Raw genomic sequence first — 23221 nt, 5'->3', positions numbered from 1 at the left:
GAGAGAGACACATACAAAGACAGAGAGAGAGAGAGAGAGAGAGAGAGACACATACAGAGAGAAAGAGAGAGAGAGACACATACAGAGAGAAAGAGAGAGAGAGACACATACAAAGACAGACAGAGAGAGAGAGAGAGGGAGAGAGGGGGAGAGAGAGAGGGGGAGAGGGGGAGAGAGAGAGGGGGAGAGAGAGAGAGAGAGAGAGAGAGAGAGAGAGAGAGAGAGAGAGAGAGAGAGAGAGAGAGAGAGAGAGAGAGAGAGAGAGAGAGAGAGAGAGAGAGAGAGAGACACATACAGAGAGAAAGAGAGAGAGAGACACATACAAAGACAGACAGAGAGAGAGAGAGAGGGAGAGAGGGGGAGAGAGAGAGGGGGAGAGGGGGAGAGAGAGAGGGGGAGAGAGAGAGAGAGAGAGAGAGAGAGAGAGAGAGAGAGAGAGAGAGAGAGAGAGAGAGAGAGAGAGAGAGAGAGAGAGAGAGAGAGAGAGAGAGAGAGAGGAGGATGACATACAGAACAAAAGGGAAACATCACCAGCATCCTTCTGGATGGACTCTAAAAATCCTCACCAGGACAAGGTGGCCTCAGCAGCATCCTTCACCCTCATTGAAGCTGGGTTGTGCTCCTTTTCCCCTTTATGGCGAACTTCCTGTTCGTGACGTGATTTACTGCCGGAGATTCCCAGTTCTACGATCTCCAACACTTCCACTAAACAATCCTAGAAAAATAAAAAGGTAAAAATGTTTTTGTTGAAAGAAAGTGATAAATATCTGAAACTAATTAAACTCACCTTCTCATCCAACATGTCAGGATGCTCCGTGAGCCACACACACAGGAACTGGAAGGCAGCTACGATCATGGAGTGAAGGTCTCTAGATTGGAGTGGAGCTGGACGGCTACACTGGTACACTATGTAGCCACAGACAGAGCTGACGGCCCGTTTACGCTCCCCAGAATCTACTCCCACTTTTACCTGATCAGAAGAAACCAAACAAGTTCAGATCATTAGACGCACTTTGAAGAAATCATGACATATTATGATATTATTGATTGAATACGAACACTGTTTAGCTTTACCTTAGCAAGACCAGCTAGCAGCTCCAGGGCAGCGAGTGAAATGCTCATGTCTTGTCTCCACTGGGAGTTGAGCCTCTGAGTGACGAGGTGGATGCTACGCACCAGCAGACCTGCAGCGGTATCTGGAAGAGCTAGACCATATAACACCCCAAAATACCAAACACCGCAAAAAAACAGAGCAATGCAGGGTTAAGGCGACATGGCTGGAAGGTTACACAGGATCAATGTTCAGGGTGCTCGTTTAGCAATCATCTCTTGTTTAGGACAGCATGCATTAGCAAAGTCTGGAGACGGCACAGCACACAACAATAAGCAACACGCAGGATAAAAATAAATAAACTCAGAATCAGGGCTGAGTTTTGTCACTATTTCTATAAAAAGGCATCAAAAATACATGCAGAGTAAAATTCTCATGAATAATCCAGTTATTCCTTCTTGCTAATGACAGACTTACATTACATAAATACTGTATTTTACTTTATTTTCCTATAATTACGCTCAAGTGTTTAGGCCATGACTTAATGAGGCATTTAACTTCGACCATTTAACATACTGATAACACAATTAAAGCAGCGATCCGGAGTTTTCTGCCTTTCAGGAATTACGTACGACTTTATAGAAATCGTAAAAGTGATAGTTTCACCGTAAATGTTATATGTGTGTGTGTGTGTGTGTGTGTGTGTGCATGAATAAACAACATAATGTGAAAATGATCATTGTAAAACAATGAGTTTTATCTCTATTGCCTGGCTAGAGGTGTGTGTTCACAGAGAGGTGATGATCTAAGGTGCGATATATTTTCCCACCTCTAGGTGGTGCAGCCTGACAAAAAACTCCAGATTTTAAACTACAAAAAGATCAGATCCAATGTATATTGAACATTTCTTGTTGACGATGAGCCTTGAAAGGAAAAATGTAAATTTCTAATAGGTTTTAACTGACCAATAATCATTTATAGTAAAATAAACTCAACAATAAAAACTGTAAAAGGACAGAACAGTGAGGTCTATACATTTTTATGCAACTGGTGTTTTTCCCTCATTTTCCGCACAGTTTACTTTACTATAGTTGATCCTTTTTATTACTTCTAGTCATGCTGTCCCTATTCAGTCCCCAGGCATTAAGGTCACCAAACATCTCAAAAACGTGACAAGCAGCATCACAGCAAACAAAAAAATCACCTACAAAGACATTTCACCCAGCGCTTCTTAACGCTGCATACCGCTTTAACCACGTTAGCTATAAAGAATAAATCACTTTATTAATCCTGTTGTACTGAATATAGCAGGCAGTGAGTGCTTTTAATAATCCTGTTCAGGGTTTTCTGACCAAAGTAGCAACAGTGTTAGTCTATCAGGGGAGCAGTTCAGTGTCTCACCATAATCTCTGAGCAGCGCCTGTGCAGGGCGTTCACAGTCTGGACTGGTGGCCTCCATGCTGCCCCCACTGTTAAAGCTGATGCCGCTGTTGGTACGGCTGTGACTTTGACTCCGTAGTGTCACGTGGCTGCCATCGATGCTGCCCTGCAACCAGAGCAACACAGCGACCTCAACAACCCGTTCAGGTCTCATTTTTAAAGGAGGAGCGATCAGAGCCTTACAGTTTCGGTTTGTGCTCCGATGGACTCCAGCAATGCCGAGTCTTGCACAATATTTAACATGGCACCTAAAAGAAAAGAAAAAACAATTAACATCCTTATGCATTAAAACAGGTAAATTTGGATTTTGCATGATGAGAAGTAACAAAACCCAATAACGAGTACTAGACAGATACCCAGGATGAGTTGTGTGTTAGTGGGGTCGGTCTCGGTTTGCAGTGCTCCAATGAGGACGTTGACAAGACGGAGCCTCAGTGATAAGAAAGACACGGGCTGGTCGTGGGGCCACCCATCCTCCTCATTGAACTTCCCCTCCAACAGAACCTAAAGAACACAGGCCAGGCTCGATCAACTATTAAATCCAGCTGATTACATTAAATGGTTGTACGAAAATTTGATTTTGGCTTTTTCACCAATATCCAATATACCGATATAAACATACCAATATAAATGGGGTCCTCCTCTCATAAAAACAAAAATCATTTTAGGTAATTAACATAATCAACTTCCACTCTTGAATACTTAAAACTCTAAACCAACTTCAATTTAAGTTAGAACGGTTGTGCCAAACAAACATAAAAATCTCAAACTTTCCTCAGATCTATCGTATTCTGACATGTGTTGTTGGTGCTTTTAGATTTACCTGCCGCCTTTGACACTGTCGACCACGCAATCCTATTACAGCGACTGAAGCAGTTAATTGGCATTCATGGAACAGCTTTAGAGTGGTTCCGCTGCTATTTCAATGGCCGATGTTTTAATGTTGCCCTGGGGAATTGCGCCTCGAGGGTGGCACCTCTTTTATGTGGGGTTCCCCAGGGGTCCGTTTTAAGTCCACTTCTTTTTAATCTATATATTTTACCTTTGGCAGCCATTTTTAGAAAATTCCGGGTAAATTTTCATCTCTACGCTGCCGATTGTCAGCTTTATATGGCCCTAAAATCTGCTGACCCTGTGCAACCACTGACTAACTGCCTGAGTGAAGTCAGGTCCTGGCTCTTAGCTAATTTTCTCTATCTTAACAGCTCCAAACTGGAGGCTATTCTCTTTGCCCCCTACTCCCACTCTGCTGTGGAGCCATCTCTGCCCCCGTCATTGTCAGTTTTGGTGAAGCCAACATTTACAAATTTGGGGGTCACTCTGGACGCTTTTTTAAAAATGGATGCACAAATAAATCAGGTAGTCAAGTCGTGTTTCTTTCATCTTCGCCAACTGGCCAAACTAAAATCTGTCCTGAACAAAAAAGATCTTCAGTCAGTTGTTCGTGCTCTTGTAACGTCACGTTTGGACTATGCCAACTCTCTCTTATATGGTATTCCCTCTTCTTCAGTGGTACGCCTCCAATTGGTTCAGAATGCTGCCGCAAGGTTTCTTATGGGCACAGACCGACGGCAGCATACCACCCCTGTTTTGGCAAATTTACACTGGCTTCCAGTTCGGTTTCATATTAAAGGGGCATTATGGAAGTTTGACAGCCAAAACATGTATAGAAATAATAAATGTTTTCTTCATACATTCTCCTGCAATGCCCTGGTCCTGTAGAATGAGCCCTGGCATTTTTACTGTGATTGCCTGTTTTTCTGTAAAATCACAGAAAAAGAGAGATGCTCGGGTCGAGCAGGCTGCTTCGTGCGTGTTCACGCTCAGGCATAGCCCGTAGCATTTGCTATCCGTAGCTTTAGCAGCAGAGAGAGAGGCAGTTCCACTTTGTCGCTGTTCCTAACGCCTAGTGACAAAGCTAGCTACATTTCTGAGGACCCTTAGCTACTTTCTGTAGAACTTTCTTCTAGATATTTCCTGTAAATTAGCAACAAAATAGCCATTTTCGCTCCGAATGGTATTCTGACATTTTGAATGAGAGCAAAAGTAGCTGAAGAGTTAAATGTATAATTTGTGCACTGTCTGTAAATGTTATTTAGCTAAAATGGTTTAAAACCAATAGAAATGTTCTATTACTACTTTATAAGGCAGATATCGGGCGATATTAACACACATCCCTAATGATTGCTGATTGCTAAGATTTGATTTAATCACTGTTTAAATAGTTGAATCAACATGCATCATTAAAGTTTAGGGGGAAAAAAGAAAAAGCTTAATGACAAAAATTACACATTGTCCCTTTAAGTAGTCAAACGATATTTGCAATTACTAAGACTGAATGTATTTGGTAAAAACCGGCGGTATGCTCCCAAAACACATTTAGTTTTGTTGCGAGATCTTGTTGTTCAATCAGAACGAAGGCGGTGAAAACTGCTGCTAGCTAGCAGTCGGAGTTTTGATTGCACCACGCAAAATAAATAGGGATGTCCCGTTCAGATATCGAAATCGGAAGTAATTCTATATCAGCCCAAAAACACTGTATCGGGTTATATCGGACAGCATCAAAAACCTCCGATTCAAGCAGTCAGTTAAGGTCCACATTTTTTCAACCAATGGTTAAAAAAGCCATTTTTTTCACACTTACTGTTATTGGCTCTTGTTCTCCGATTGAGTAATATCACTTGATCAAGCCTTTCATAAATTCCACACTACGAAATAGGTAAAAGTATGTATGATTTGTGCTAATATCGTATCGGATTGATATCGGTATCGGTCAATATTGAAGGCAGCAATATCGGTATTGTATCGGAAGTGAAAAAGCTGTAGAGGGACATCCCTAGAAATAAATACAGTGCACACACAAAAATCCACACCTGCCTTTAACTAATTAATCAGAAACTGAAAAATCGAAACATTCGAGTGTATCGAACCTTACACCTTTTTTATTTTAAGGATATCGTTCTATTCCGCAAACTTTTCACTTTTACTTGTTAAGCAAACATTAAGCCAGAAAATAACAATAACCCACAAAACTGCATCTTTCAACAATAATCTGAAATAACCTGAAGAGAAAGGGGAAAAGGCTCCAAGCAGAGTAAATAACTAATTCCGACAAATAATAAACACTACATTAAAATACACAATAAAGGTGAAAGACTTTACCTCTGATTTGATGTTCCCAAAGTGATGTGGCAGCGGCAGCATGGCAAGAAGAATGTTGATGGAAGCTCTCCTCAGGTCAGTAGGATTTACATACATCTTGAATTTGGACAACTCCCTAAAAAATGTAAATAAAGAAAAAATATATCCTCAAAAAGGTTAAAAACAATCAAACCTGGCAAAAAGTTTTTAACTGGTTTAAGAAGCTACCAGCCTAACCTGTCTGGCACAATAGTCTCTAAAGCAGCTATGAAATAGGGCACGACAACATTGATGCCCTTCAGGTCGGTACAGAAGAGAGACGAGGAGTTGAGAATGATGGAAGCCAGGACTGGTCTACAGATGAAATCAGAAATCTGGAGACCCTGAATAAGGACCATGTAGAACCTGCAGAGGACCAAATGAGTGTTATCTAACGTAGCTGTAGTTGCAGATAACTGCTGACATCATAGCACGAAACTGGTAAAGTCTTTTTCTACCTGGACAGGTAAACAGGAAGAATTTCCTCTCCAGTTTTTTTGCTACAGAAAATGCGACAGAGTGTCCCACAGGCCTCTGCTCTTCCGGACTCATAGCTCTCGGGAAACTCGTTGATATCAAACAACGGATTGGGCACCATGGAGTCGGTGGACATTTGGGAGCCTTTCCTTCTCAGCTCTAAACTCACTTGAGTGGCTATCGCTGTAGAAAGTGTTAAAAACAGAATGAAAGGATCTTGAATTGTCACGTGGCCAACTGCGTTCATGCATTAATGACAAACGGGCAAACACAGATAAATCTATGTAAACCATAAAAGGAAACAGTACAAATCCAGAACACGAAAGCAAAGAAGCAAACGCTGATTCACTTTTACAAAGAAGAAAAAAACACTTCAATGATTCCAAACTGACACTCACACCCTTTGAAAGCATTCGTTAACAAAACTCTGACACAAAGAGTTTGCCGAACAAGTTCAACCGACCACTGTTACAAGCACGTAAGTGCTAAACCGTGTAATTCACATGCAAGCCCACAATGCAAAGTCCCTGTGTCAGCGTCCTTGGTGTTACAGTTGTGAGACTGTCACTTAAAAGAACAAACCATTCACTTCATGCACAGAGGCACGAAAACTAGGGCTGAGCGATTTGTTGTACTATTGAAATTGTGATTTCAAACAACGCAATTATGTGATCGTCAAAGCTACGTTTCTTTACAGAGCTTCTGACTGACCCAGGATCTGTTACATCAACTACTTTACACACTGAAGGTTTTCCCCAGATGTCAAAAGTCACGGCGGTGGCAACGAGCAGCTGCAGGGGTGAAGGCGGGCGGTTGCAGTAGCCCAAAAGACGGAGCGGTAAGGATGGGTAATGATTCAAAAATGTATCGTTATCTAAATTTCTGCTTCTTCGAGATAATTTTTCCCATGTCAATAAATTTGATAATAAAAAAATGAAAAGACGTGTGTAGGTTGGCAACATTCGTGTCCCTTTAAGAAGCTCCACCACCTTGAGTCACGTAAAAACAAGTGGTGCTCGCTGCAGAACCACAAAGGCAGAGCTGCACCAGAAGGTGGAGCTGCACCAGAGTCAGCCCCACCCATTACATCAGAGTCAGTCCAATTCCTTCCAGTTGTCAGACTTGATAGCATTCTGGAACCAAAGAGGGTGTTATAGCTAAAAAATGCAAGATTGAGGACGGAGTTGAGAAGTTAATTGAACAGTTTTTGTAAAGGTTCCATATAATAAAAATTCTAACTTTTGGAACTTTTAATCATGTTATATTGTCATTTCCTCATAAGAAACACGCCAAAGCCATTTTTAGCCTCATTCATGCATTCACCTCCCATCTCAGCTTCTATTTGGTCTCCTCCCCCGAAGCGGGTCTGGTCTTGGTTCTCAAATCTGGATATTCTGTGAATTTTCGGACAAATTATTTCTGAAATAACTTCTACTGAGACACCGCCAACAAACCATACATCCCATCTCCAAAGACACACTGGGTAGCACAATTACATGTAACGCCACTTAATTTTTATCCGATGTGTTGGTGTAGTGGTTATGGAGCCAGGTTGATATGCAGTTTTGTGCAGGTTCGCCTCCCAGTTGCGGAAGCATTAGGTAGTTTACAACCTCTTTTCTTCATTTCTAGCTACACTTGCCAGTACTATGTTTACAACAATTTACTGGTATACCGTTTAACATATAATGACTGTGTTTGTTTATTTATTTGTTTATTTAGCCAGTGTGAGTCCATTTGTGAGCAGAGTTTCAACTAAAATGCTGTTTAGGAACGACCAAATTCAAAGAACTTTTAGAGACATAAATATTGTGCAGAAAATAAACATTACAACTAAAATATAAACAAATTAAATGTTTCAGCTGGATAAATAGATTGCTGCCGACAAAAAAACACTTCAATGATTCCAAACTGACACTCACACCCTTTGAAAGCATTCGTTAACAAAACTCTGACACAAAGAGTTTCAGCTGAGGGGACAGCAAAATTTGAATCAGACAATCTTGCCACTGGACTACCAGAACAAATTTGACAGTCTTACATGCTGTTGTATCACACTTTTATTAGAGCGGCTGTGGGCAGATATTCGCTAGAAGAAGCCTTTTCATTTCGGGATATATTCAGGCTTTGTCATGTAGCAAGTTATATTTATCTTGTTTAATTGGAGCATAGGACATAGCATTAACAATTGTAAACTAGTAAAAGCCGTAATTCATGTGGGTCAGGTTAGTTTGCGATAAAGTTGGAAAAACAAAAATGGAAGTCAGTGGGCTAGGCTGAGTTTGCGTGAATGGGCGGGACTGACTCGGGTGCAGCTCCACCTTATGGTGCAGCTCTGCCTTTGTGGTTCTGCAGCGAGCACCCTCTTCGTAAAAATGTGACTCAGTGTAATACATGTGACAGCCCCATCTAGTGGACAACTTTTGCTTCTGCGCATACCTGTAGTTATCGTCCATTTATCGTTATCAAGATGAAATCGTCAATATATCGCAATATTGATTTTAGGCCAGTAAGACGATGTGTTCCTCTTGGCTTCATCAGAACATGATCTCCTGCTTTCGCTGGCGCAGTCGCAGCCAAATGTGAAGCAGCTGGGATGAGAATCACTTCCTCTAAATCCGAGACCATGGTCTTGATTAGGAAAAGAGTAGAATGCCTTCTCCAGGTCAGGGACGAGGTCATGTCTCAAGTGGAGGAGTCTAGGTATCTCGGGGTCTTGTTCACAAGTGAGGGAAAGATAAGAGTGGGAGATCGACAGGTGGATTGGTGCTGCGTCTGCAGTGACGCAGGCATTGTACCCGTCTCCTGTGAAGGGAAAGCTGAGCCAGAAGGCAAAGCTCTCCTGTTACCGGTCAACCTACGTTCTAACCCTCATGCATGGTCATGAGCTTTGGGTAGTGACCGAAAGAACGAGATCGTGGATACAAGCGGCCTAAATGAGTTTTCTCCGCAGGGTGGCTGGGCTCTCCCTTAAAGATAGGGTGAGAAGCTTGTTCATCTGGGAGGGGCTCTGAGTAGATCTGCAGCTCCTCCACATTGAGAAGAGCCAGTAGAGGTGGCTCGGGCATCTGATTAAGATGCATTTTGGACAACTCCCTGGTGAAGTTTTCTGGGCACTTCCAACTGGGACCCAGAACACGCTGGAGGGACTATGTCTCGCGGCTGGCCATTTTGGTATTCCCCCGGAGGAGCTGGCCCAAGTAGCTGTCTGGGTCTCCCTGCTTAGGCTGCTGCCCCCACGACCTGACCCAAATAAGTGCAGAAAAATGGATGGATAAATAAATTTGGTGGCAGATCTCATCTAGTTTTTATCTTTGCAGCATTAGAGTAACAGCTTTTGAAGTTTTGATGGTGTCTTGTCGTGTTTTTAAATGTTACTGTACATTGTGAAGATTTGGCTTAAAGCTGCTTTCCAGAGATTTCCTCTTTCAGAAATGATGTATGATTTGTCAGAAATCTGTAAAAGTGATTATCTCATCATGTACTGTGATATAATATAAGCAATACGTCTTTTTTGTGTGCTAAGCACGCCTCCTGCCAGGCAGAGCTCCGTGCAATTGGAACTGAGCGCCGACCAGAACTAACCAATAGTGTTAGACTACCGCTTAGACGCTTCAAATTTAAGGAATACCTCAGCTGATGCAGAGTTGATGAACTTTTCACGGACAAGAAAGTCTCTAAAATATAAATATATGAAAACAAAACATGACATGAGAATAATACTCGTAAAACAGTGTGTTTTAGCTCTGTTTGTTACAGAAGCACATTTATGAACACAAACATGAAGTCGCCATTTTAAAAAACAAAGGAACTGCGATTTTGTGTGATACGCTTGTCAGCCACTAGATGGTGCCATTAGATAAGAGAAATACTCCGGAAATAAGCTTTAAGGTGGATTTTAAAGAAATCATGAATTGAATTGAAATGGCAATTTCTGACAAAAAAAATTCACGATTCAATTTTTTCCTGAAATCGTTCAGCCCCAACGAAAACCAATCAAATCACAACTCAAGTAAACGGACAGAACAAAAAGGAATTACAAAAACCAAAACATTAATGCTGGAGTTGAAAAGGGGAAGGGGGGTCTGTAACACATTAAGACAGATTAGCATGAATCATAGAATGAAACCAAAATAATATGAGGTGGCATTGTCAAAACATTGGCAACAACATAGCTGAGACAGATGGTCAGTTGGTGAAATCCATTTCATCACCTCTGGAGAAAAGCTGGAAAACTTTGAAATGTGACAAGGAATGGGGGACGTAAAAGGACGGTGGAAATGGCAATGATCATGAGGAATTCAACTGAAAAGCAGGACGATTTGTCAAGAAACGCAAAAATCAAGTGAGAAAAAAAAAGCTGCCATTCCTACTTACAAGATTTATAAGAAAGGAGAATTTGGATAAAAGAGGCTGCAAGATAACAGAAATAGTGGAGAGAGACAAAAATCAAAGCAGATCCAGCATTTGAGGATCAAGTCATTATCAGGCATCAATTGTATTTTTGACTTTTGACTCGTTACAACTAGTGACAGTAATCAGACATGGTGGACACGTGCAGGACACTACACCAAAAAGAGAAGTATAGATGGAGAGCCAATATTCAGCCAAATTTCTTTTTGAATGATGCTCTTCGTGTCGTCACGGACTCCCCGGGAAATGGTATGAACTACAATAGGGCTGTAACAAATCACTCATATTAACTTTCAGCCTGTAGGCTCTTTTTTCCAGGTTTATGTTGTTGGGATGAGAACTGAATGGAAATCTTATATGTGGCCACTTCTAACCAAGCCCTCCACACACAGAAAGGTACGACAACATTTCTGAGGAAATGACGGAGAAAGAAAAAGGGAAAGATATCCCAACACTAAAAAATTAACACGACAAACATGTAATTCCACGCAAAAAAATACACATACTAATGAACAGCAACTTAACATCATTGCCCATGCATCAACTGGAATTCCGTTAGCCATTGAGTTCCTTTCTTACCGGTCATGCTGGGATCTCGGCTGAGGCCGCTGTGGAGTTTACAATGAACCAGAGCAGCGTCAAAGAGCCACTGACCAAACAGGTTGAGGATGCTGTTGACCTTTGGTCGTGCCGGGGCCGGTAAAGGCCGTGACTCCCAACTGCTCTGGTTGGGACTGGAGAGCAGGGTCGGCGAGGACGTCGGCTGCTGCTGCTGCGGCTGCTGCTGCTGGGACACTTTGGTTGGTTGGCCACCCTGATGAGTGGGAGAGAGGAAAGACCAAAGTATCTGAGCTTCAAATGTTCTTAACAGTTACCAGATTTTAAGGATTTCCTAAAAACAGAAACGTCGAGAGGAGCCAGTTGAGGTGGCTCGGGCATCTGGTCAGGATGCAGCCAGGACGCCTCCCTGGTGAGGTTTCCTGGCCACGTCCAACCGGGCGGAGACCCAAGGGAAGACCCAGGACACGCTGGAAGGACTATGTCTCTCGGCTGGCCAGGGAATATTTTGGGATTCCCTCGGAAGAGCTGGCCCAAGTGGCTGGGGAAAGGGAAGTCTGGGCGTCTCGGCTTTAGAGCTGAGGAAAATAATCAAATAATCGATGCATCGAGATGCGGACATAAATGATTCTGCACCGTAGAAGAGTACGGCGTAATCGATTATAGTGGAATGTAGTTTTGTTTTTTTAACGGCGGCAACTGCGCAGCATCTAAATCTGTCAGAGTGAGTGTCCTCCACATTTACCAAGTATTGTTCCGCCTTAATGTGGTACTGCAGGGCTGAGCGCTGGAGTTGTAACCCGAGACCGAACCAGAACCGAATCAGCCCGACCGGTTCTGTTGGATTTGGGCTGTGAATTATGTTAATTGAGCGGGTTGTCGCACGGCGCAGTTGACCATAGTAATAACCGTCTTGTTTTTTAAAATAATATATTGTCTCTGTATATTATCTCGGTGGATTACCGTGGCTGCGGTGTAGGCGCGGTGACACTTACCAGCCACCGTATCATCTGCTGAAGTTGCCGGCGGCACATGCGCACTTTGTTGTTTACAACCAAAACTTTCTTGAAGCTAAAGCTGAAATAATGGCCAAAGGAGGAGACAGCAGCACTCAGGACATTTATTATCCCTCAAAGAAGACAAAGTCGGAAGTACGGGTATTTTCTGGATATTTGAAGAATGCCAAGGGACAGTTGATAGAAGACGGCTATCCTGTTTGCAACACGTGCAGAAAAAGTGTCTGTGAAAGGCAGCAACGCTTCAAATCTCATGACACATCTGCGTGACCATCACTCACAACTCTACAGTCAACGCAAGGCAAGCTAACGTTAGCATTTTAGCTAAAATGTGTGATCCGAGGATTTGGGTTGAGGGCGAACGCAACGAGTCGCTATATAAAGCAGCCGCAGCGCTGCTACCTGCATATAAACCGTGTCGCGGACACCCCCATGTTGAAATGACGCTATGCATTACGGGGCTCCCAGGGGCAGATAAGAGTTGGTCTCTCTGAGAATAATTATGAATTTAACAATGATTACTGCCTGATGACATTTTCCCACATCTGCAAAGCTCACTGGAAGGACACAAACCGAGGACAATATTTTCCTGATACAGGGTTTATTACTCAAGTAAGGGTAAAAAAAGTATCTGATTAGAAGGCTACTTGAGTACTGAGTATCATCTGATCTAATACTTTTAAAATGATGACATCAAACAGACAAAAAATAAGAAGTTATGGGCAAATATTGGTATTTTGAATGAATGAATGAATGAATGAATGAATGAATGAATGAATGAAATCTTTATTTCGAACATTATAATAAGAATAAAAATAACTATTATAACAATAACAATAAAAATAATAACAAAGTCATTGTAGACATTAAAAATAAAATCACGCTGACACAAAAATTAAATTATCATATTCTGTTCGAAAAGGAGTAGGAGGAAGCTAGTGCTTATTAAATCCTACCCCCCTTTTCCCATTTGTTCAAGATCAAAAGGAACAATGTCGATCTCCTAATTCATCATAAATTTTCTATATTTATCTTTAGTCAAATGGTCCATGCAAAATACTTCCACATACCTTTTCCATTTAACCACCACACACAGCGATTAACATTCCCTACAACACACACAACACACCCCATTTTCTTTTGTACACTTACATCCTCACACCACTCATTGGATCTTTTTGAGTCAAAATCCCTCTTCCTCCCTGTACCTCATGAAGACCATATTTTTGTACCACTTTCTAAATTGGGTCATACTTGGTCATTGCTTTAAATCACTATTTAATCCATTCCATAATTTTACCCCACAAACAGAGATGCACTGACTTTTTACTGTTGTTCGCACAGACGGGTATTTTAAAGACTAAAGGGGAAAAATGTAAACAAATAAACATAATTACAAAATAACAAATTTTAGGCTAAATTTAGACACATTCGGAGGACAATATTTTCCTGATATACAGGGTTTATTTAGTTGTCTGAAAATGTAACACGTTTTAAAAAAACACCACGATAATACCGAATACCGTGATAATTTTGGTCACAATTAGGGCTGCAACAAACGATTATTTGGATAATCGATGAATCGGATGGGGTCTCGACACGATTAATCGATTAATCGGATTACATAGGGACATTTTTAAAAACTGCTAGGGAAACGTTATTTTTCTCCTTCCTTCACTTTATTAAACACAACATTATTAGAAAACAGTTGAATAGCAGAAAAACAGCATGCCATCACCTAAATTGTCTTATAAGGTGTATAGACAGAGACCCTAAGCTACACCTATCTGTGACCTAAAATGCTTGGTCCAAGTTAAACAGCTTAAAGAGCAAGTCAACCCCTACCAGAGTCCAACTCCACTCCCGCTTCATGTTTGAAAAATGCAACAAATGCTGTTGCCTGGCAGACCGAGAGGGCAGAGCTGCTAACAAACACACACTCAGGCTCACGACAGCATTGTGACATCATAATGTACCAGTTTATATCATAGCATACTTCTTAGCCAATAGTGGTGGAAGATTTAAATTAAAATACAGTGCAGAGTTTTTACCTGACAACGGCACAACACTGCCAGTTTTAGGCAGAATATTTAAATTTTAACTAAGATGCACTGAAGTGCCAAATTATTGACGACACGTGTCTGCAGCACGATTAGACACTCGTTTATTTAGCTTATCAGCAAAAAAAAAGTTAATTTGGGGGTGACTTGCTAAGGGCAATTCTCATCTGTTTTGTTTGATCTCATCTGTAGACATTTATTATAATTGGGGATGTCAAACAACTAATTTTTAAATGTAATTAAACATAGGCTGTAAATTAATCACTACTTCCAAAAATGACTGAAAAAATACCAAGTAAAACAAAAGTAAATGAATGCCATCCTCCTTGCGATGATGCCCTGGGCAACTGCCATAAAGTCACATCAAGAAATGCTGCTGATCATTCCAATGATCCCAAATAGACTCACATTAGGCCACATGAAAGCAACGGAACCCAAAAATATATTAACCAGTATATAACTGCACTCTCACACAACACGCCTGCAGCAACAGTTAGGACTCCTCCCTCCCTTTTAAAAGCGTTTTCGCTTCTGAGGACATTGTGGTTGTAAAGCCACAAGCTAGTAGTCTGGCCCCGGTGTGATCAACCAGTTTCTGCGGGAATGTGACGGCGGAACCGGTTCGCAGCAGCGCGAGTTCCCCCCCCATCTAATAGCGTCGCGCTTACGATTTTATAGACCTTTTTTAACGAGCTTAGGGCATGTCTAGCCTGTGTAATAATCCGGGGCTTGGGTGAATCACTTTTGAAAAGTTTTTAACTTACCCGGACACCGAGCTCTCTCCTTCCTCGCTGATGATTCTGACATGCTTGCGTTTAAGACGCTGCATCATCACTGCAGCACTCCCGTGCCATGCTAAGTCTGACCTACAAACGTTGCAGGTAACGAAAGTCTTCGCCTGATTTAACTGAAAATGCTCCCAAACTTTAGAAGTATTTACTTTTTTGGGGTCTCGCTGCTTCTGCCATGTTCCTCTTACAAACACCTGCCGGCTCTGCGGTCTGCGCGCAACGGCGGGCGGGAGGGGAGGGGGCTTTTGGAAGAGTTGCGCAACCCAACGAATCGATGACACAATTCGTTGCCAACGCTTTTAGTAATCGATTTTCATCGAATTTATCGATTCGTTGTTGCAGCCCTAGTCACAATAACTGTGAGGTTAAATTTTCACACCGTGACAACCCTCCTAGGCACTAACTGAATGCCAACACTATATCTGCCATTAGACTTACTGTTGAAGTCTTGCTTGCAGTTTTTGTGACTCCTACATGTCGCTGCTTCCGGTTGTGAGGCGGCGTAGTGTTGGTGGTGGACGGAGGTGGGGACATGCTAATTCTGTTTACGGGGGTGGGCGGGGCGCTGTCAGCCCTGGGACGTGATATACCTTTTAGGGGAGAGAGAGAGAGGGTCAGTACAGTACAGGATGCAGGGTAAAGAGTCCGTTCATTCCAAATGCACGTGTGTGGAGGTTAATTATTCACCGCAAATGATTTGGTGAAAGGGGAGTGAGTTAATCAAAGGTGACCTTCATTCAGAGACATGCAAGGCAATGGTTAGACATGAATCACAAAGACTTGAAACGCATCGATTCTTGATAGGCCCATGTTTAAGAGCTTGTAGTTTGAATATCCAGGATCTTTCATTTTGCTGAGCAACAAAAACCCACAATTCTTAAAGCTCCAGTGTGCAACATTTAGAGCAATCCAAGAGCAAAAAGTGATATTACAATAGAAATGGGGGATTCGGTTATTTCCTTCACCTTAAAAGGAGCCAATAAAACATAAAAGCCCTTCAGACCACTCACTGAAGGGCCAAAGCAACAACTGGCTCCAAATCAGGTCTTTTATGGGGTTTATTTTGTGGCCACAGTAAGTTTTTAACGGTAGACGGGCTCTTTCATTAGCTATCATTACATCCCACACACTGGACCTTTAACATGATCACCACAAATAAACAAAATCATATATCCAGAGAATCTCATTAAACGATGCATCAGCTGATGTCTGTACCATGAGAGAGCAGCACTGGACAAAAAGAGAACGCCCTCTCACGTACGTCTCTCTTTTCAACAGAGACACCTACAGCGCAAAGAGAAAAATACACACCGACATTTTAACTCAAAACGCTTTTTAATACAAAACACAGAACCTCCATCTTAACTTTACACAGAATCTGAGCCAAAATATCAACTGAACAGAGACAAAAACCAACTGATGATAGATTCATAAATGGTTTTAGCCCGATTACATAAAATAGTGAATTGCTTTCCTACTAAGCCTCTTTAAGAATAGGAATTCCTATGAGTTAATGATATATTTTAATGATTAACTGAGAAAATGGGTAGAAAAGTGGCATTTTAAACTGCTTCTAGTCACCAGTGCTACAATACAAATGCTTACCTGTAACTTATTAGGGTCATTTTATAAGTGAGGGTGTAACGGTCTGAAATGACTGTTTTCCACCTAAAAGCCATTTTCCCCTCTCCTCTGACACAGAACTAGTCTGCATGAGATATGGCCTCAAGGTCTCATGCATTTGCTCTAAACTGCTTCTTTCCAGCTCAAGAGAAGAATGAAGAAAGGACTCTCTCCTTTTAATAACTCAAAGAACTCTATTTTAATCAAGCTAATCAAACAAAGTGTTAGTCAATAATAAGATGTGACCAATCAGTGAAATCAAAATATTAACTACTTTATTATAATCCTATAGAATATAATAATATGACTTTAAATGTTTCCACTAGGACTGATCTCACGTAGCGTTAAAGACATGACACGTTGCTTTACTGATCCAATCAGAATCTGCCAGATCTGACGGAGGCGTGGTTTTGGTGGGGTTTAGTAAATCTGTCATCTTTTCATTCGACCATAAACCAAAACATCCGAAGTATAAAACTATGCCCACGTCATCTCTAACGCCAGTTCAAAGCGTTCTAGAGAAGTTGTCGGAGTGGCCAATTCGTAACTTTCCTCTTCAGCCGAAAGAACCAACAACAAGCTGGATAAAATCTGTTGCCGTTCCACCTGCTGCAACGGTTCCTTTCAGAATAAAAGCTGAACTCACTGACCTTCTGGGTCCATCTGACGCGGTCAACCAACTGTCGCTTTTTACCTGGAGACAATCCAAAGACTAGTCTGTCGTACTGCTGACGCCGTTTCATCGGCTCCAGTACCGAAAGAGGGGTTCAAGGACCTGGCATTCTGGATCTGCACGGAGGTCTCATTCTAAGGGTATGTGTGGAGCGACCACATGGCGTCGAATGTGTTTATGAAACTCCTAATCAAAGCTTAGCTCAAGACATCACCTTCATTCCCACTGTTTCTTCAGATTTGCTGGTTCTGAGCAACATTCCACATCACACCGTTCTCCATCTCATTCACCTTAGTAACACCATACATTTAGTGTTAAAGTTAGTTTAATTTGTTTAGTAATACATCTTTAAACTTTTAAAACCTGACTCTCTCTTCTGTTTTCTCTGAGTTAATACGAAGTGGTTACATAACCCCTGCAATAAAAGTTCCAATCTTCTGGTTTAAAGTACCCACAGATCCATAAGGTTGATTTCATATTTACTATGGAATCTTATGTCTTATGGTTCATTAAATAACATGTAAATTAACTCATTACAAGGGTAAGAAAACTGGTTTATTAATTATCACGCAATTAGTGACCAACACACTGCAGCTCTAAAATGTATTTATAAAATGAAATGAGAGGATGAAATATTTTTGACTAACATGGGTTGTTAAAGCCTTTATTGTTATGTATAACGTCAGAGTTCCCTTTTCTTCCTACTTTAAATGTCTTTAAAAACCTAAAATGTTTTTAAATCTTGTCAAATCTTAAATAAAACTGCATAAAAGCTTCGATTTCCACCCCTCGGAGGACACTTTGTCCTTCATATCGAATCTGAATGCCAAATAACTGAACTTTTCTGATCTAATTTCAGCATCTTCTTACCCAAGAAAGCATCCACCAGGCAGCTGATGCCCCTCATGGCCCTGAAGAAGATCTGGGGCAGCTGCTTCAAGCATGGATGCAGCACCACTTCATGGGGAATTCCACTCGAGTTCAGGAACTGTTCTTGAAACTTTGGAGTGGTGCTCACTATTGCAGGGTTGCTCAGGTCCACTGGATTTCTACAAACAAAGAAAAGATGCATATTTGTGGATTAAGCAAAAAGCTTTCAGATGGCAGTGAAAACATCCGTTTGAATGATTGAAACAGTGACTGCGTAAAGATGAATACATTAACTGAGCGACAATAATGTGGAACAAAAGGTTAATTATTAAGGCCTGGGTGAAAAAGTGGTTCTGAGGGAAGTAAAATGTCTACTTCCCTGTAGTAAAAACACAAATGGATAAACTGTCATTTAGAGCTAGTCTTTTTCATGCGGGGGGAGGGGGGGGGACTTGTATTGAGGACTTAGGCACCCGATCATGTGGAGAAAGCGATACCACGTCTGAGCCACGCAGTCGTTGTCCATCTCCAGCGGAATCAGGTTGGCGTCCTCGTCTGGAACTTTAAAAGGTGGAAAGGACGGTCCGTGGGTAAACCGTAAAAGCCTGGATTGGTCAGAGATGAGACAAGAACAAACAAGTTTTAAAGGGACTTTACGGAGTTTTGAATTTTTATGCTCGCGATTGCCCCCTCAGGCCAAAAGCGTAACGGCACGAGGCGCGCATGCTCTACGTGCACACTCCCGAAAATAACAGCTGAGACAGTCGTGTGTGTGTGTGTGTGTGTGTGTGTGTGTGTGTGTGTGTGTGTGTGCGTGCGTGCGCGTGCGCGTGTGTGTGTGTGTGTGTGTGTGTGTGTGTGGCCCGGAGGACAGAGGACAGGAGAACGCACAGCTAATTAATTAAATAATTTGGTTCTGTACCTTTCTCTTCAGCACAGCCGACAAAGGTTTATGATGGGTCAGTCCTCCTGCATGCTCAGATCATTCCCTTCCCTTGCTTGAAAAATTGTTCCAAAATGAAAGTTGAACCCACATCTTTTTTATCTGTGAATTCAATGCCGTTCGGCGAGTCTCAAATAAAAATTTGGACATCTTACTGTAAAAAAATATACCATTAATGTAAAAAAGAAACTCTAAATGAACTATGTTCACATCCAGAATCAAACCCAGGTCTTCTGTGTGAGAGTCAGACATCTTACTAGGTGAGCTAAAGCACCAGTGACGTCTTCTGTATCTGTAACATTTATATCGTTGATGACAGCTGAAACAACGTTCAAAGAACGGTTCGGAGCGAAAATGGCTATTTTGTTGCTAATTTGCAGGAAATATCTAGAAGAAAGTTCTACAGAAAGTAGCTAAGGGTCCTCAGAAATGTAGCTAGCTTTGTCACTAGGCGTTAGGAACAGCGACAAAGTGGCACTACCTCTCTCTCTGCTGCTAAAGCTACAGATAGCAAATGCTACGGGCGATGCCTGAGCGTGAACGCGCATGAAGCAGCCTGCTCGACCCGAGCATCTCTCTTTTTCTGTGATTTTACAGAAAAACAGGCAATCACAGTAAAAATGTCAGGGCTCATTCTACAGGACCAGGGCATTGCAGGAGAATGTATGAAGAAGACATTTATTATTTCTATTCATGTTTTGGCTGTCAAACTTCCATAACGTCCCTTTAAAACTAAGTCATAAAGATCCACAGCTGTTCTGATCATTGGTGCAGTTTTAGTTTTGTTCACGTCTTCATTCCCTTCAGGCAACAGATTCAATCAAACCCATTAAGAGAACCCACTCTCACCTTGAAGTCAGAGCACAAGCAACTCTGCTCCACTGCTCTATGACAGGAGGGTGATGTCTCCAGTTGGACAGCATTTCTCTTGCCGTCTTCCAATATGGCGGCGTGGGAAAGCAGCGCGCGCACGCGAGCAGCCACACCTCAAACAGCACCGCCATCAATTTCTCTGCCAGTTTCTCTGCGACCCCCACTAACAACATAAGAAACATCCTAGTTAGAACTCATAATGACTGAGTGAATAACTCAAAGTTGGCCTTACCGCCGACTGACGGTGGCGCAAGCAACGTGTCGTTGATGCGGAGCAGGAAAAGCAACAGAACCTCCCAGGTTTCCCTCGCCATGGAAACAGACTCCCGCGCCAGCTTCTGGACCGCCGTCAGGACCTGCTGGCAGAGCCTGATGTGGTTCAGACTGTGCTGTTCAGGCCTGGAGGTTCAAAACAGTCATGAGGACACGTTCAGGAAAGGATCGATCCTCTCTTGGCACCAAACTTCAGTCGCTGCACATTTAAACCGCAGCACCAGAATGTAAAAGTTGAGATCCTCTGAAACCCTTTCCAATTTACCTTGGCACAAAGACGTTGTAGAGATGTCTGAGAATGGTCTGGACATACAAGTTGGGCTCCTTCACCACAGGCTGCGGCATCGAGTCCCGAGGCGACACCAGGGCCATCATCCAGTCCGTGTACACATCCACACACAGCTTGACGGTGTCCCCCTCTAAGGGGAGGGTCAGGCCGTAACAAAGCACCTCCATGGTCCACTTCACCTGAAAACAAACAAGTTCCTTTTAGATACGAGTCACTGGTTTAATGTAGCGTTTGGGTTTGGAGCATCAGCCGGAGTCATGTTTACAAAGACTCATAAATCTAAACACTATTATTGTACCACGCTTGGGCGACACTACAACGCTATGTTGGCAGTCAGAACTATCCCACATGGGTCATAATGAGAAGTTTAGTACTTCTGATTTACCTTCAAGAAACAATAAGGACCAAAGGTTTGGGTTAAAATGATGACCGCTACAAAAAAAAAGCTGATCTCTTTTAAAGTTTCCTAATCTCCAACTCAATAAAAGGGATTTTTTCCAAATGAAAAGCCAAATTTTTACCATGATAGGTACACATAATCATCAGCCTTTCAGCATAAAATACAACAAAAAAGGCCCAGCATGCTTCACTCCAACGTTTTTCATCTGGACTTCTAAAGGGCTTATTTCATGCAGAGCCAACTTTTACGAGGTTTTTGGCTTCATGCATGCATCCTGCTGCTGCTGGTCCAGCTGGCTATTGCAAAGGAATGGATAGGACAGGTTTGCATCGTCCTGTCCTGTTTAATTGAAGCTCACTATAAGCTCACTATAAGCTCACTACTAGCACACAGCAGCGTGTAGTTAAATGCACGACTGATTTCTAGACACACAAAAAGATATGTCTCTGGCTTTCAATGGCCAGCCATAATGACACGAATAAGCTGAATAGGAATGAAAAAAAAATCCTATTGAATGGAAATGAGAAGCAATCATTTTGCATTTCAGGGACAGAAAAACTGCAGCCTAATAACTCCTTAATAATTTGAGATTTGATTGGGTTGTACATTTCACTCAGTTAAATTTAAAGTCAACATAAATCATGCAACCTTTGTAGCACTTAGCATTTGCCTTTCCATTAAATTGTAGATTAGCTACAAGAAAATATCTCTGAGTGAGACATGAAATATCTAATGGACCATAATGGACTTAAAGCATGGAGAAAAAACGTTTTACCTTAATGTAAAAAGCCGCTCCAAACACGAGCCCTACATCGCTTTAGTCAAACATTCTGCCGTATTTCTAACATATGAACTGAGAATTTAGAAAGAACACAATAAATGGTGAGTAAAGCAAAACAAAGAGATTATATTGGAAGTTCTGCTTGAGAGCACGCTTACTCCTTGGCATGGTTTAGCCAGAGAGAAACAAATACGTCCAAACACAACAAAGGCCTGACCCAGTCTTATGGAAGCAAATAACTTAAGCTCACATTTAGCAGCAAAGACACTCAAAAAGTAAGTGATGGCATTTAAACTTAAGAGATATGCAAATAAAATGCATTGTAGTTCAGATAATTGGTGTTTAAAGGTGTTGAATGCTTAAATCTGTACAACTGCAGTGGTCTCTAGTAGGAATGAAAGCCTTGTAAAGCCTGATTTATACGCCTCCTTTAGCATGTTTGCACTCACAAACAAACACACGTCTGTCTTTTTTAGGGGTGTAACGGTTCGCGGAGAGGTGTTGAACCGGTTCGGCCTGTTCGGTTCGGTCCACTTGCGTACCGTTTCGGTTTGTTTTTTCCGTTAAATAATGAAGTTTTATTTGCGTGATTTAAGAGCAGCAGATAAAAGTTCCTGGGCGAGTTTCCGCACACGCGCCCGATCTCCATTTACAAAACGTGATCTGCAAATTCTGATCAACGCCTTTCAGAGCGGATCAAACCAGCTGGCTGCCGCTGCGACTGGAGCCCGTAAAGACGCCCCTCCCTCCCTTCCTTCTCTCACACTGTGCAGGCACGCGGCGGCCAATGCGTAAACAAACACGTGTGCTTAACTTTCCCGCTGAGACGATTGATGTCAAGTTTTCATCCTACAACAAAAAACAAGGAGTGGAGGAAGCTTGTTATTTAATACGAGTTTAAAGAAGAAACTCTGGGCGGTGTGAGGCGACTTTTTAAGGCTCGCTGCAGGAATAAAAACACGAGCATCAACAGTCAAACAACACTTGTCTGTATGAACGTGACGCTCATAGCTGCGCAAATAACCTGTGAAATAATTGTAGGCGTCATGCTAGATCAGCGGCCTGTGATGACACCTGGTTCTGCTCACTATAGGAGCCGCTTCAGATTTTAAATAAATAAATACAATAATAATATACCAAAAATGTATTGAAATGAGCTCTTCAAAACACTGAACCGAACGGAGTACAAATTTTGCGGACCGTTACACCCCTAGTGTTGACGGAGACATTTTCCTTTTATACTTCTCCGTTGGTGTGTTTGTGTTGTTGAGCAGTTTACCTCCAGGACAGCAGAGGGGTGTAGCGCTTTTCTGGGTTATCCTGCCAGTCAAGTCTCTGGTGTGTTTATATATTTCAGAGATTTTTTAACACAAACAAATTTGTCCTCCACCTCTTCATCCAGTCGCCACCTCTAAATTCACATTTCCTGTGATTTCCTGACACGAATAAAACGTTTACTGAACATCTCTGTACTCCTTCAGTCACGGGTAGATTAACGTTTAGATCGTCA

The 23221-nt window shown here is 42.0% G+C and overlaps 1 protein-coding gene across 11 annotated transcripts in view; it reads right to left on the bottom strand.

Moving 5' to 3' along the window:
- ralgapb (Ral GTPase activating protein non-catalytic subunit beta) overlaps positions 1-23221 on the bottom strand; it is a 34065-nt gene that overhangs the window by 8680 nt on the left and 2164 nt on the right. For 3 of the 11 annotated variants that reach the window (XM_070544999.1, XM_070545002.1, XM_015968491.3), the window contains exons 3-20: positions 20507-20709; positions 20201-20367; positions 19945-20131; positions 18626-18757; positions 18153-18331; positions 16202-16270; positions 15425-15576; positions 11141-11375; positions 10526-10561; positions 6130-6331; positions 5870-6037; positions 5654-5768; positions 2848-2995; positions 2675-2739; positions 2453-2597; positions 1075-1205; positions 788-970; positions 567-715 (exon numbers count right to left, since the gene is read on the bottom strand). In XM_070544999.1, the coding sequence (XP_070401100.1) occupies positions 567-715; positions 788-970; positions 1075-1205; positions 2453-2597; positions 2675-2739; positions 2848-2995; positions 5654-5768; positions 5870-6037; positions 6130-6331; positions 10526-10561; positions 11141-11375; positions 15425-15576; positions 16202-16270; positions 18153-18331; positions 18626-18757; positions 19945-20131; positions 20201-20367; positions 20507-20709 (2666 nt within the window). The remainder of the gene's footprint in view (positions 1-566; positions 716-787; positions 971-1074; positions 1206-2452; positions 2598-2674; positions 2740-2847; positions 2996-5653; positions 5769-5869; positions 6038-6129; positions 6332-10525; positions 10562-11140; positions 11376-15424; positions 15577-16201; positions 16271-18152; positions 18332-18625; positions 18758-19944; positions 20132-20200; positions 20368-20506; positions 20710-23221) is intronic. The other 8 variants (XM_070545000.1, XM_054746142.2, XM_070545001.1 and 5 more) reach the window with 5 other exon arrangements.

Source organism: Nothobranchius furzeri, chromosome 15 (assembly GCF_043380555.1).
Source record: "Nothobranchius furzeri strain GRZ-AD chromosome 15, NfurGRZ-RIMD1, whole genome shotgun sequence".
Taxonomy (NCBI): domain Eukaryota; kingdom Metazoa; phylum Chordata; class Actinopteri; order Cyprinodontiformes; family Nothobranchiidae; genus Nothobranchius; species Nothobranchius furzeri.
The sequence above is the reverse complement of the archived record's forward strand: the minus strand, read 5'-3'. Positions and strand labels throughout refer to the sequence as shown.